This window comes from Argentina silus, assembly GCF_951799395.1.
Source record: "Argentina silus genome assembly, chromosome: X".
In the NCBI taxonomy this organism is placed as follows: Eukaryota; Metazoa; Chordata; class Actinopteri; order Argentiniformes; family Argentinidae; genus Argentina; species Argentina silus.
In genome coordinates this window covers 22,205,000-22,220,314 of record NC_139653.1, presented here as the reverse complement: position 1 = coordinate 22,220,314, position 15,315 = coordinate 22,205,000, and the positions used below count along the sequence as shown (strand labels likewise).

General features: G+C 41.2%; 3 protein-coding genes across 3 annotated transcripts; all 3 read right to left on the bottom strand.

The window, feature by feature from the left end:
- Nucleotides 1-4,377: 4,377 nt before the first annotated feature.
- On the bottom strand, nt 4,378-6,709 carry snrpd2 (small nuclear ribonucleoprotein D2 polypeptide). The gene is made up of 3 exons (XM_083694938.1): nt 6,588-6,709; nt 5,975-6,154; nt 4,378-4,760 (listed from the first exon to the last, which is right to left on the bottom strand). Coding segments are annotated over exons 1-3 (357 nt in total). The 5' UTR covers nt 6,590-6,709; the 3' UTR covers nt 4,378-4,585.
- Nucleotides 6,710-10,545: 3,836 nt separating this feature from the next.
- On the bottom strand, nt 10,546-11,844 carry foxg1c (forkhead box G1c; the record flags this gene model as incomplete). Its single annotated transcript, XM_083695249.1, has 1 exon — nt 10,546-11,844. One exon carries the CDS (start codon nt 11,842-11,844, stop codon nt 10,546-10,548), a length of 1,299 nt encoding a protein of 432 aa, XP_083551375.1.
- A 1,100-nt stretch (nt 11,845-12,944) lies between these two features.
- pglyrp5 (peptidoglycan recognition protein 5) lies at nt 12,945-13,983 on the bottom strand (the record flags this gene model as incomplete). The annotated part of the gene is given in 4 exon segments (XM_083694629.1): nt 12,945-13,141; nt 13,223-13,249; nt 13,840-13,867; nt 13,873-13,983. Coding segments are annotated over 4 exon segments (363 nt in total).
- Nucleotides 13,984-15,315: the final 1,332 nt, after the last annotated feature.

Genomic DNA, 15,315 nt, shown 5'->3' with positions numbered 1-15,315 from the left:
AGCCAAAATGTGTGCAAATGTGGATATGGTCAGACAACAAATTATGGTAGCCAGCAACTTAGTTTAGTGCTATTTCCTCTATGGGGGGAGAGGCAAGTGGAGCAGAAGAGAGAGGATTGCATTACATCTGCACACGCACACGCACACACACACGCACACACACACGCACACACACACACACACACACACACACACACACACACACACACACACACACACACACACACACACACACACACACACACACACACCTAACCATTCACAATAGCAACTGTCAATCTGTCACACAATTGGAGTCATCCATTCATTCTGCATTCTGCTGTCTTCTACTGAAACTGGCTCTATAGCCATGCTTAAAAAATAATTAACATTTTCAAACAATTATGTAAGCTCCTGTTAATTAAATAATGATATAATCAGATTTCTCCCCAGTCAAGCATGTACATTTAAAGAGGACGGGTGATAATGAAAGTGTGTGTGTGTGTGTGTGTGTGTGTGTGTGTGTGTGTGTGTGTGTGTGTGTGTGTGTGTGTGTGTGTGTGTGCCGGTGCTACTCCCAAGAAGTGGGAATCCAGAAGTAATGTAGTTATGTTGTAATTTTACATTTCTCTCTTCCTTCTTCTCTGTACCACCTTTCCACACCTTGATGTTAGCTCTCTTCATAGTTGGCACAGTTTCACAGTGGACCTGTTGGACATAAAAAATGAAGTAATATGAGATTGAGATAGAGGTTAGAGTAAGAGATGGACAGTAACAGATAAGTGGAAATGTATCTTTAACAAAGACATGAGCTACTACATTTTATGTTGGTGAGACTAGGACTATAAATTGCAAGGTCCTGAGGGACAGCCAAAAAGAGAGAAGAAAGGCAAGCCGTACTCATGAACTCTTAACAGCTAATTAATATGGGTAACAATATGGATTATTTCATTATGCATGCATAATTAAGATAGCTTGGATAGTTTTGCACACAGTTATTAGAATTATCTTTCCAGGAAATATTATAGAGGCAGAAAACCAAAGAATATCCAGAAGCAGGCAAGAGATGACATTTTTAACCCAGATGAACTGAATGGCATTCTATTTAAATGTCTAATGCTCTTACGAGACATAGAAAGGAATGTGTGTGTAGAGGGGACAGAGAGGAAGAGAGAAACTGTGTTGTGAGATCTGGGCTAGTCGCCAGGCAGAGGGAAGCTGGATGAATTTAGAACTGAAACCAAATGAGCTGACCTGGACCAGGTCCCTGACCTCCTCAGAGGGAATTGGGGAGGATAACTCAAACTGAAGCACAAATATGTAAGAGTCGAAAAGCTATGCAAAACGTACTGTTGGCTGAGAATACAGCTGCAATTATTCATTATGTCTGCATGAGGATGATGTATTATTAAATATTTCCAAGTAGGCCCCAGACTGCTTGATGTTTGACCAAAAGTTGCAAATAAAGCCCTGATAAGAAGCGTAAGAGCGCCCTCTAGTGAGTGTCCCAATTATATACAGTGCCCTGCTAAGTAATAGGTCAGTGAAGCATTTTTTTCTTATTTTGTCTCTATCCAAACAATTACTATGAGGTTTTTATTGCTTCATGTTCCTATCACCATGAAGACATTACAACACGTTTTAGACATAGTGCCCATATTTTAGGCCACAGATTAATCAAATGTCCAAATTATGCACTCATGTTTAATATTTAGTCAACAATCCTTTCCGTGAATAACTGTCTGAAGTCTGTGAACTCATTGACCCCATGAGACACTGGGTATCTTCTTTGGTGATGCTCTGCCAGGCCTATACTGCAGCAATCTTCAGTTGTTGATTGTTTTGAAGTCTCCTCTTCAGCAAATGTTAAATAGGATTTTAATCTGGGAATTGATTTGGCCAGTCAACAACTTTCCACAAAAACTCCCTTGTTACTATGGCAGAATGTTTTGGGTCATTGTCCTGCTGTATGATTAAGTGCTGTCCAATTCGTTTGGAGGCATTTGCTTGTACTTGGGCTGGCTGACAAGATGTTTCTGTACACTTCAGAATTCATCTTGCTGCTGCCATCAGCAGTTACATCATTAATGAAGACAAGTGAACCCGTTGCAGTGGAAGCCATACATTCCCAAGTCATAACCCTTCCTCCATATTTCACACAAGATGGTATGCTGTGTATATTGGGAAGTTCCTTTTTTTACTCTTGCCATCACTCTAGTACATGTTAATCTTTGTCTCATCTGTCCACAATACCTTTTTCCAGAACTCATACTTTTTTGGAAACCGTAACCAGGCCATCCTGTTTTTGTGGCTAACTAGTGGTTTGAACCATGCAGTGTAGCCTCTGTAGTTCTGCTGGTGAAGTCTTCTGCGGATGGTAGTCTCTGACACATTTACCTCCTGGAGAGTGTTCCTGATCTGTGGGACAGTTGTTCTGGGGCTTTTCTTCATTAATCATGGTGAGCATTCTTAATCAGTAGTCCAATCTGTTGGCCTATCCTTCTTGGCTGTGGGATGGGGTAACATTCATGAAGATGAGGTGACCTCAAGTTTATGTGTGTGTGTGTGTGTTTATACAGAATTGATACCTTTCTGTCACCCTTTCTCCACATGGCCTCGCGACACTGACACCCCGATCATGGATCTGCTTGGTAACAAACTGCCGCGGGCCGGGTTACGGGCCCGGTCGATGACGAGTGTGAGCCGCGCGCCGGGCGATGGTGTCCCGTTGCGCGGAGGGGAGGGTATCGACACTGACTGATCGCTATCATAATCACACTTCCCCTCATATCGCGCATTCTGCCGGCATGCCTACTGAATTAAACATCCCCCTTCCTGCCGCGGATCACTCACCCCAACAATCTGGAGGAAAATCTAGCCTACCTTCCAAAAATGTAGATAAGGGCATGGCACACTCTACTACTGTGGAAACAAATGAAGGTCTGACCACAGATTAAAAAGTCAGATCTAGATCATAATTACAGGCAGACAACAAATAATTCTATATGAAGAGGATAGGACAAGGAATAAAATGTAAAGTATCAAGTGTATGGAGAATAGAAGTTTTAACACAGATTCCATCCAATCCAAGTGTTTTTTTGTATTTGTGTCATACACTGACAATACAATTCCTGTAGTTTGAATGCCCACAAGGCATGGCTGAGCATAGACAATTCCATCCCAGGTGACCTGAGAGCTATAAATCAGAGGATGAGCCCTACACCCACACACATAGATAGCCCACCACAGGTGTAGCTGTAGCAGCCCTTAGGGAGGCAATGTAACAGGGAGGGGATGGGGGGCATCAAATGGATGTTTGTCTATAAGTTCAATCAGACAGGGGTGGAGACCTGGAGGACACAGCCACAAGCATAGAAGCCTAGGAAGCCTAGGGGGTTGTTGTGAGTCAAAAGATGGTTTTAAGTAGAGAACTCATCTGAATGAATAACCTCAGCTGGAAATAAACATGAAGGATATCAATCACAAATGGCACAAACTGTGAAGTTTCTATCATATTTCTGACAGTTCATCCACAAAACCACACTCCAAAATGTGGTATCTGAACCATTGATCTATATCCCAGTGGTATGAAAACTCTGCAGAAGTGTTTAAATTCTGATTCATAGTTAACTGAGCAATGGTACACTTCATGATACAAGACAGAAAACACATATCCTCTATTACCTGTTATGAAAAACTCAGTTCATGCATCAAGTGCCTCCTCTTGGACTAACCTAAAAGGTTAGAGGATATCAACCATAAAGACAAAACAGGATTATGTACAACTGTGCCACTCTTAAATGGCCAAAGGGAATAAGATGTGACCAAGTTAAACAGAAATGCACAATCTGTTCATTCAGGTGACTAGGAAGCTTGCAGAACGATTGTGGTGCTCTTGCACACACGCCAATTCATGGAAAATGACATGGCACACAAGCCTCATGTTGACGGCACTAGCTACGTTAAGTGCCAACTGTTTGTGAAGTAAGAGAGATATGCTATTGAGACAATTAACAAAGTGGTCAGAAGGGAATGAGCTGTGGCAAGGGACAGGCTGAAACGGAGAGAGCAGGGTGTGAAGTGACAGTCAGCACATCTGGTCTCATCAATAATGCATGGAGCCTTTAAACGGCAGTTTGTCACATATCGAGCGCTGCCGACTGAAATCAACACTGACACTCAAGCTGCTGCCAGGGGAAACAGGCTAGGGAGAGTGAAACGTGGAGAGGGAGAGGGGAGAAAGAGACAAGAGTCAAGATTTCTTCTCCTCTCAGTGGATTCCTTGCTCTACCTTGACACTTTGAATATACTGCTTTACAACAAGACCGTACTCATAGTAGAGAATCAACTCAACTGGTGGGTAGGAGAGAACACATTGACAGAAACACTTAATTCCTATTTTCGCTTTTATTATAAAACATTTTTTAAAAAAGGCCCTAAACAAAACATAAAACATTAGACCTGAATGAGCCTAATCAGCCGTCTAAAGTGTGCAGATATAATTCTCACACTACATTTTGTCTTACACAAACTAGCATTTTCCTTAATCAGTCCAATGCCATCATCTCTTAGACTATGCCAGGTGACTGGGCTGGGGAAGTGAAGTCTATTTCCCTGTGATGAGGGGGTTTCTCAGGACCACAATGACAGAGTCTCCTCTCAGGAACATCTTGGAGATGTAGCGGTCCTTGTTGACTGGCTTGGACTTCTTTTTGCCCTTGCCGCTCTTGGGAACTTCTGTCCACATCTCCTTCACGTTCTCCAGGACCATGTTGCAATGTCTAAATTAACAACATTTTACAAATGCATTGTAAAGTTACCAATAAGAATGAACTATTTGAGGGACGAGGGGATAAGAGATAGAGAGAAGAAACACACATTAATTTGATGACATTGAAAGGATTCAGATCGTGACATCCTAAGTGTAAAATATATTGTATGGAATGTGCAAAACATGTCAAGTTTATCAATATAGCTAGCTGGATTATCCAACTCCATGTCACCTGCCACAGAGTTGGATGGTCTTCTCAATCCATCACAGTATTACTGTGGTTTTACTCCAGATACTTGAATACATTTCCACTCTACAGTAATCATGTCTGGCCATGTATGACATTGATCTATATCTTTTTTCAAATGTCCCAATCGTTTGAGAATAATCATTATGCCAATTGGGGGGTGGGGGGTAATCACATTTCAAGCACCCACTGTCTTCAGGTCGTCACGACAACAGTAAAAAAGTGTCAAGTCGCAGTGAGTGATATCTAGAGCCTGACTGATACTGAAATTTTGGGTCCGATACCGATTTAGGGAGGGAAGATTCACTGATAACCAATATATGTCTATATTATTTGTTATACAGAATTCCTTTTACGCACAGTTCACAAACAATGGCAAAAAGATGTTTTCAATGCTGATTAGGCAAATATCTATATGTCAATAATGACCAGAAATGATCTCCATTGATAAATAAAGCAACATTTATAAGTTACTTGTACTATGCCAAATTAGAATTTCACATTTTGTTCACAATTTGTTCTATTGACATCATATCAACTTCTACTATAGAGAAAAAGTGTGGTCTGGGCAGGTCTGGTCTTCCCGAACACTAATCAAGGTGAGTGCAATCAGCACAGGTGTTTCCTCACCTTGATTAGTTTGTCCTGCGTTAATCCGACTGCAGTTGGGCAGACCAGACCACACTTTTTCTCGATAGTAGAAGATGATGATATGATGTCATTCCGCGGCTCGACACTTTCACGTTGTTGTCGTGACTACAACACCCCCCCCCCAAAAAAAACAAAAACGATCTGAACATCCCAAACCTGATCATGGGTGAGTCGAGAAGAAGACCGGTCAACTCTGTGGCAAGTGACATGGGGCTGGATAATCCAGCTACATTATAGCTAGACATCCATGGACCCTATAAGTAACTGTATAGATCTGGTGGATATTTGAATCAATGTCAGTGGCCCATGCCCAGTCCCATAACTACCTGTCAAAGGCTTTGACACGACCAAGCAGCTTCTTGTTGTTGCGGCAGTTTACGAGGACTTGCGTGTTGTTTTTGACAGACTGAGTGAGCACTGAAAGGGGTCCGGTGTTGAACTCCTCCTCCTCTCGTTTCTGGAGCTCCTCTGGGGTCATCTCAGACTTGGGCTTATTTAGCAGACTCCTGAAGAATACAACAGTATTTAGCTAGTAAGACTGATCACTAACGTAGATATAACCCAAATACCACTGATGATGCAGTATTCATGGATGGAAGACTTGATTAAAAGCGACCAGTGCAGCTAGCTAGTAGTTGTTGGATAGACACAACTAGAATAAAAGTGCTGTGTTTTGCAACACATTATCTCCAAATTTAGACCTAGACCGAACGCTCACTAGTCTAGATTAATGGCGATATTACTGTCTAATCTAGATTTAGATCGTATATCGTAAAGCATCTCGGTTTAAGGTATTGGCTAGGCAACAAGGTAGCTGCTACGTAACATCGTTAGCCACATGTACACAAAAGGATATGGCTAGTGTGCAAACCAGAGACTAAAGATCACTTGTTTGACTGTTTCAAAACAATGCACAAACTGGTAGTTGTATTTACGTACATTCTTGCCCGAACACAACAGCGATTTTAGCAAATAAACTTGTTAATGTTGCTGCTGGCTACTTTCGTCTCTTCTTAAGCTCGTGTGTATTGGTGTGTGTGTCTACATGTGTTTCCGGGTCTCCATCGAATGTAATAAGAATGAAGGTTCCGGGTTAAGGAATTTCACACGTTATCAATTTTGTACTTTGAATTAAGTTTCATAATATCTTATTTAATGTGTCAAGGTTATGTAAAAAATAAAACAATGTTCTGAGGGAGAAATAATCTACCCCCTGTTTATCAGTTACCACTGCACCTGGTCAATTTTGAGAGGAAATTCATTAAGAAAACATTGAGGGGAGGAGGGGGTTGATAGTGGACTACACTAACTCTTTGTTTTAGGGCCTATATGTTCTCAGCGAGAGAGAGAGAGAGACATATGATGTGTGAGAGGGGGACAGAGATGTACATTATCTGCACAGCACTGAAACACTGGTAGATTGACTTACCAACAAGAGACAGGCAGGCGCCCAAAGGGAGCACAATCCACCCACCTTATTTCACAGGATGGCAACTCTACCTGGGAAGGGCACTTGCTAGAGGATAATCGCACCCACAGTGTGCTGATTTGGGAGGCCTGAGTTTGGGATTGGTTTACAAAGCTTGACTATCATTATGAAATATACACCTTCTACCTGCCTCAGCCAAACGGCTTACACTTGCCCCTCTTAACGATCGCTTAATGGGGGATCTTGTCATAAGTCCCAGATAAATTCCTCTAAAGGGGCTTGGAAATTTGACTGTTACAGTGAGCTTTTCAGACAGCTAGCTGATACACCCATCCTGTGTGTGTGTGTGTGTGTGTGTGTGTGTGTGTGTGTGTGTGTGTGTGTGTGTGTGTGTGTGTGTGTGTGTGTGTGTGTGTGTGTGTGTGTGTGGTCTAGCTGCAGGGTCTTACTGAGCACCAAACGGCCCATGAGTGCATATTGAAAGACGCTCACTGAGGCTCTTCTTCATCTTGATTTACTTTTTGCCAAAAAGTGCAGGTGATTTACAGGTGTGGGGTTATTAGCTGTGTGTGTGTTAATGTGTGTGTGTGCGTGTGTGTGTGCGTGTGCGTGCGTGTGTGTTACAGTCATGTTACAGTTGCCCCAGTATAAATAGCCATATGCCTATTCTGTAGTATGACTGTTGATTCACAAACATGTCTCTCTGTCTCTAAGTGGTTATACCACAATGAGAGTTATGAACATATTATTATTATTATCTTTATATATAATTTGCCAGCACTGTCGCTGTAACGTTACATGATCCATCCTACGTGCTTTAACTGCAGCCAACCATGTTTGAGACTCGTATGGGAGAAGTGGCGGCAGTCCTCATAAAGACTCTTTTGTTTAATGGAGGCACACTTCCAGAAATCTCTCCTTATCTTTGTCCTAACACGTCTATTTTTATTAACTTATATCTCCTATGAGCCCAAAGCAAGGTGAGGAAAAGTTCACCAGGCAGTGATGTAATGTTCAAGCGTAACAGTAGAAGCAGATCAATGAGATCATTCTAGCAGTGATGTCTATCACTATTGACTTACATCTCAGTCGGGGCATGGTCTGCAAACTCCCGCTCTGACGCACTGACACCTCCATATTTTCAGATTCGTACTTTTTATTATCTTTATTGCACTTGCAGCCTATTGTATGACTATTGTGGATTTAATTAATTATCTTTATCAAGTCCTGAAATTGTTGTGTTTTGGGGCCATTAATGTGTGTGTGTGTGTGTGTGTGTGTGTGTGTGTGTGTGTGTGTGTGTGTGTGTGTGTGTGTGTGTGTGTGTCTATGTTTGTGTGCACGCGCGCTTGTGCCTCTGTATTATGTTTAATGTTTTTATATTACTCCTCTCTATTAGTTATAAAAAGTTTCATTAAATATATTAATTACACGATACTTATACACAGTGTTTTATAAACAATTACTTTTTTTTTTCTCAGAATTTAAGGAAAAGACGATCAAATCAATAGGGATGAATCAAACAAATCAAGCATGCACCATCTCTAACATTTTTCCTGTGGTCTTTGAAGGGGCAATCTTTAGGCTAATTGGTACATCAATTTGGACTTTTAAATTAATGATATATAGCAATTGATTGTTAGCCACTGTAGAATATAACTATAGCTTAGTTCAACTGCCTTACCTCATCAGAACCCACAATATAAGCTTGTTTTACTCCATTGTATGTAAACAATGCAATTGTGAACACTGTATAGCTTCAAATCATGGTTAAAACTATAATTTTGATCTCATGGATGTCCTTGCATCCATAGCTCTATCTATGAAATTGAGAATGGTTACATTTCTCCAGCCCTGTCCCTGTTTACCTAAAACATAGCGGTGAGCCCGCTTTGTTGTTTTTTGAATTACAGATTGCAAATTTATGCTATGTCAAAACATTATGTATATAAAAATGAAGTTGTTCAAATGATCAATTTCAAATGATCGAAAATAAACGTATAAATTGCATCTGAAGTTGCGCTTTTTCTTGATTCTAGCCATAGGCTATTATTAGGGTTAGGGTTAATTAACATAGCCGAGTGTATTATATTACGAGAAGGCCTATTGCATCATATTGTATTCATGTAGAACTATACACTTAAGTTGTATTATAACAAATAATAAATACTTGTATTTCCAAAGACGAACTTAATCGGAAACAAAGACTGAATTAGCACCACCACCACCACCACCACCACCAGATAATTCATTGCTGAGCATAAACAAAAGTTGTCTTGGAATGTTGTTGTTATTGAATGAGATATGAAGATCAGACACAACGAATTTAGAGATAGGCCTAAAGATTGTGTGTTTCTGAGCTGAGGAAAAGTACACATTTGTGATTGTGATGCTTTATTCCTAGAAAGCCTTATTAGTACGAAGATGCCGAAACCAATAAGACATTTAATAAGAAAATGATAGCATATTGTTTAGTAAATAACAATGAATTACAAAATTGCATGCGGTATAAGTTAAACACAGGAAATTATTGTTACAATGTCACAATGTCTCTAACGTTGGAAGAGCATCAACAGTGAATCACTGCTGAACGGATATTTCAACCACGAGAGTATAATAGCTTACATCTAAAGCGAAAAAATTTAAAAGATAAAGAACGAGGAACGAATCAACATTTTCAGAGATCGAGAATTTGCGTGTATATTATGTTCCAGTTATGCATGCAAAATCTTCACCCTAATGGTATATAGTAAGACAGTCTATTAATACATCATCATCATCATTAGACAATTGCACATTCAAAATTCAACAAGAATCATAGAGCTTTAGGCTTCTTTTTGATCCCCTTTTGTCATAGCTATAGACTTATTCAGGGCAATATATATATATATATATTACCTTTGTGGAATGGTTATTATTAGGCTGTTACATTGAAAATTGTAATGATATTTCAAGAGGCATTTGCCAATTAAATAGCTTGCACATTGTGATAAGCAATTCTTAACGGTATCCTAATTACTCGCGTCGCCAGCGAGCATTGAGGGGCAAAACAGATCTCTCCCACTAAAATCTGTTTGGGTGTCCTAATCAGCCGCGTCCGTCAAAAGGTTCTGCGTACGTCTACACTGTCAAGCGTGTTAAGGAAATCTGTGTCTCTATTTCAGACGCTGCGGCGGCTATAGTTCCATCCATAGTGGTTTGTTTTGGTGTTGTCCTGCTGTGCCATATGTCGGATCATATCAGGACAGCCTCCACAGCTTGCAGAGTAGGCTAAATTATCTCAGCGGTGTCAGGTTATGACGTTCGTTTATTATTTAAAAATCTCATTTTAATGGCATTATACATGAGTGAAATTTTTGCTAGATATATAAACACACATTGAAACAAAACTTCGCAGCTTGAGATATCCTAAATCAGCATGAAAGACAGTAGAATCTAGCCTATATCAATTAAGAAAAACAATTGGGATCATTTTCCTGCATCCCAGGAAAGACTAGCGTTGAGTGAGCTAGTGGGGCTGCTTGGAGGATACGAATAATTTGGGAACTCGGAGCATAAACCCGTGGGCCTCAAGTAATCTGGTCCCCTCTTTCCGGATAAAAAGTGTCCGGCTGGAGTCTTGGATGTGGAGGACTCCTCCTGGCACCATGTAGGCCTATTGAAAGCCGCCGGATGTGACACCTGGTGCGAGTAAAAGTAACTGGCTTGTCCGGAGAGCAACAATGGTGAGCAAGGGTTTGGGAGAGACAAAGTACATGGCAACGATGAGGAGGCGAATGTCGTGGCTGCGCTCATTTGGTGCCGGCGGGACTGTGTGCCACTACTCACTCCAAAATATGATGTCTCCTGGTTTGTTTGGAGATGTCTGTCGGCAGTTGTAGCGCTGTAGCTGCTGTGGTGCGACCGTTGTGAGAGAATCGATGTGGCATAGGGATGAGGCCCACCATATGTCCCATTACTAGGTTGTGGGTGCGCAGGTGGTTGAAGCGAAAGAAACGATGGCACCGGCCAATAAAAAGACCCTGCGAACGCAAGCCCGGCTGCAGTGGTGGAGGCCAGACGAGCACTCCTTTTTATGGTAAGCTTTGCCCGGGAGTTGGCCGTCGACCGGCGCCTGAGTTTACCAGTTGTGCCACCTATGAACACGTCGTCACTTGAGGAGTCTAGCATCCAGTAGTTCCCTTTTCCTGGGTCATCATAGTGGCGTGGTACCTTTACGAAGCACTTATTCAAGCTCAGGTTATGTCGGATTGAATTTTGCCATCCTTGTCTATTCTCTTGGTAGTAAGGGAAATTGCCCATGATAAACTCATAAATTCCATTGAGGGTGAGCCGTCGCTCCGGGCTTTGGCGAATAGCCATCATAATAAGCGCATTATAGCTGAAAGGGGGTTTCTCCGGTTTACCTTTCCCCTCTACTCCCCCACCTGCCTTTACTTCTCCCACTACCTCAGTCCCTTCTCCGTTCTCTCTCTTACCATTTCTTGTGAGTGATTTGTTCTGGGTCGTACATTCTTTCTTGTCGCAGCTTCTCTCCTTGTCAGTGTTATATTTTTCATATTGAGCACAAACTTCTTTAGGCCTGGCTGGGTCTGCAGGAAATTGTTTTCGGTGTAGGTTCTTGTAGGCACTTCGGGAGAGGGTCCCGTCGAATTCTGTGCCGTCGTCACTCATCACTCCCTCTCGTTGGAACAGAAGACTGCTGATGCTGAATGAGGACTTGTGGAAAAATCTGACGGGGGCTTTAAAATCCTCCATGTTCAACATCACAAACTTCCCACGGCGTCTTCGGAAATAAAAGAGCTAGAATGTATTAATTAAACGCACAGAACCAATGTCTTTTAATAAGCAATGACAAATGGCTCTACTCGTGAGCACACTTCTGGTCAACTCAAACGCGCAGTCCCATGCGCTGCCAATCTCACTGACTGATCGATGAACTCCAAGGTTCAATTATAACACTTCCGAGGCGCGTGAAACTCAAGCCTCTCATCTGCGACTCGGCCTCTGGGACCGCCTCTCCACTCCTTCTCTTTCTTTTACACAATAACTTTGGCAAACAGCCCATCAAAAGACTAATAGGTAAAGGTGTGTAACTAATCCACAAATAGGTAAAGTAGGTAAACAAACAACCTAGAACATAAGAGTCTAAGCTCCCAGCTTGATGTCTGCCTCGAGGGCAGGTAAGATGTTACAGTAATATCAGGGCAGCTTTACAATATGGAATAGCCTACATGGCATTTATCTTACACCAGTAACCCCCTTTTCTCAATTTGGTATGGGGTCCCCCATAATCCCAATGCAACAGGCCATTAAACATTTAAATGAGGATTTTTGGTTAGATTAACCTAATAGCAAATAGCTAACAGCCTACTAGCAAAAGCTTTAGATCATTTAAAATGATCTAAAACACAGAATGAAATTTAAGTCACCTAACAAAACACTTAAATTACAACCACAGTTTTTTTCTGTTGTTATCTTTGTTCAACTGCTCAAAATAAATATGTTTTCTCTCCCACAAATGATGTTAAATTACGACATGTTTTGATAGAGTAATACTCTGATCTGGGTATAAATCCAACATAAATCACACAAGTCAATATGTGTTATTGATATGGTTAGCAAATATAGGCCCAAGTATACTATTATAGACCTATATCCAGCCAATTAAGCAAATCAGTATGTTATCCAGATAATAGGTTCCAGCTTTCAAACTGATTGTGGAGCTACTTGCATTCAGGTTTATAACACATTTTCAGTCTGAAATATTCCACACGTCTTAAATTTTCCATGTAGAATGGCTGAAAAAATACAAATGCGACAAAGGATTGCGTTGGTGAAGTCTACAGAAGGTGTCATTGCCCCACCTAGTGGTTCAAAAAGCACATCATGATGTTCCAGCTTGCTTGGGGCTTGAGGTGTTGTAATGAAGGATACAGTCTCTCTCCAGGACATTCTGTGTCCCTTAAGTCTCTATGTCCTAGCAGGACAAAACTGGGATGTAAATGCCCTTGCTGCAGGAACAGTTTAACAGAGGAAAGGATCCCTGGACTGGGGGTCTCATCTGAAACTGAGATACACCCAGTGACAGCAATGTTTCACACTGTAATGAAAGAGATGGAAAGTCTAATGTTGTGTTTCTTACTGTTGAAGTTGCCCATAAAATTATTACCTAAATTATGTTTGCTTAGTGTTGACTGTATGGTTATCAAACTGATTATCTAGAACAGTCCTTCCCAAACTTTTAACAGTCACGTACCCCCTGAGACACTCTACATCCTACTGAGTACCCCCAGCACGCGAGAGCATAAACACTGTTGTGATTGGTCAAGAGGTGTCTGCTCTCGTGCACTCATAGGCACAGGAAGATATTCGCGCTAAATTTAAGAATATTTAGTCCATACATTTAAAGTCCATACATTTATTTTCGTTTTCTTATTTAATATAATTAATGGATTGTGTAAGCGGGATTATGTTCAGGCAACATTCGAGAAATGCGTTCCAGCTAAATTTACGCGATTCACACTGTCGGTTATTTTGTAGCCTAATTGATATTCTATGAACATTATCCCTTACATATTAGACATTGTGATAAAATTATTCTGTTGGATAGGGTGCATGCATTTATTTTTGGTACTGACACTGCAGTCGGCTATTCAACAGGACTGTTTGGGAAGGTAAATCACAGATTTATTTAGCGTTTTCCCGGGGGTAGGCGTACCCCACTTTGACAATAATGGATCTAGAGAAAGGGTATTGTCTGTATATGGGTGAGCTGATCCATACATTCCTAAATGCCCCGCAGCACCCGAGTACTGTGTGGTGTATGACAGCCCTCTGAGCAGGACCCTTCAGAGTCTCCCGGCATCGGGGAGTCACGGCTCCCCACTGTCTCCGAGAAACCATCTCCTCTGAAACTCTTGCATTGGGAATCTTTGTTGTTCTTCTGTTTCGATTTCGTGCCGCAGTCCTACCTTCAAATCGCAACGAAACTCAGTAGAAGTAGCCGCCCTTACCTGTGCATAGTGTGCTAGGTTACAGTTTATAAAAATGGTAGGCTATAGGCCCGCCTACTTCCTTACCAGTGGCTAGTGCGTACATTTACAAGACAATCCAGATTTGCTTTCATCGATAGAGACTAGTGATAAAGACCGTTTCTGTGCTTCGGCACTAAAGAAGACTAATTCAAGTTAAAGTGGGTGGTGCTTCTCCATTGGCTATTACGTCTTTCGCGTACTTTCTTTCATGCCCCATATTACGTCTTCTGCGTACTTTCCTACATGCCTTATCCTCTTGGAATGGCTTTCAGCAAGAACTGAATTAGGCAGGGATCCTACTGAGACTGTAATTTTCAGAGGAGCCCTGCTTACAGACATGAAAGAATCCTGAATATTCAGAATTACAAACAAAATACAAATTGTAAATTACATATCAATTACGAAGTCAGTTAACAAAATATAATCCATTAAACCACATTCACATTCACCACAAGCACATTCTTCGGATGACAGACCCTTTATCAAGGTCGTATATCTTTCTTTACCACCGGCCCCGCAGCCCACAGATCAACCGACGCACGGGGATTTCTCCCGGTGCTCCGGGTGGCCAGTCCGCTACTCATTTCAGATAAATCTATATGGCGTTATTTTTGTGCCAAATATCCCTTCAAGCGCACATAATTTTGACACAAAAAAACACCATACAGATGCGGCATTTAGGAAATTACACTGATTGGCCCCATTTTTACGAAACTATAGTGAAAGATGGGTCTTTCTACAGAGACTGTTTAGGTGGCGCCAATTCATCATTAAAAACATGGTGCAAAGTGTAGAGCTAGTAGTGTGGCCTAATGCAGTAGGAATATAGCCTTACGAATTTGGGAATAATATTTTTAGAAATCAACGCAAAGCTGTAAAAAGCACGATTGATAAACAGATTAAATAAGCACTACAGGTTCCGGTGACTTTTCTGTTTGACTACGAATGCAGCTGTAGGAGTGTAGTAACCTAATGTAGTAGGCCTATAGGCTAACGAATTTGGGAATAATATTTTGTGGAGTCTGTTATGCAGCATAATTTAATACCGATACTTGGCCTATATCAATACGGAAATCCAGAGTTGTGTAACCTAGGTTTATAGCCAGTGGCATTTGTAACTAAATAATAAAAACAATGTATCCCAAAACAATTAAATATACTTATAGCAATTATGATATAAGTACACCTGAGGCAGCTGAGT

Excerpts from the sequence above, each read along its gene's own strand:
- snrpd2 (XM_083694938.1), bottom strand. Across the intron at positions 4,761-5,974 it reads CGTGTCAAAGCCTTTGACAG|ACATTGCAACATGGTCCTGG; the intron begins GTAGTTATGGGA and ends TTGTTAATTTAG.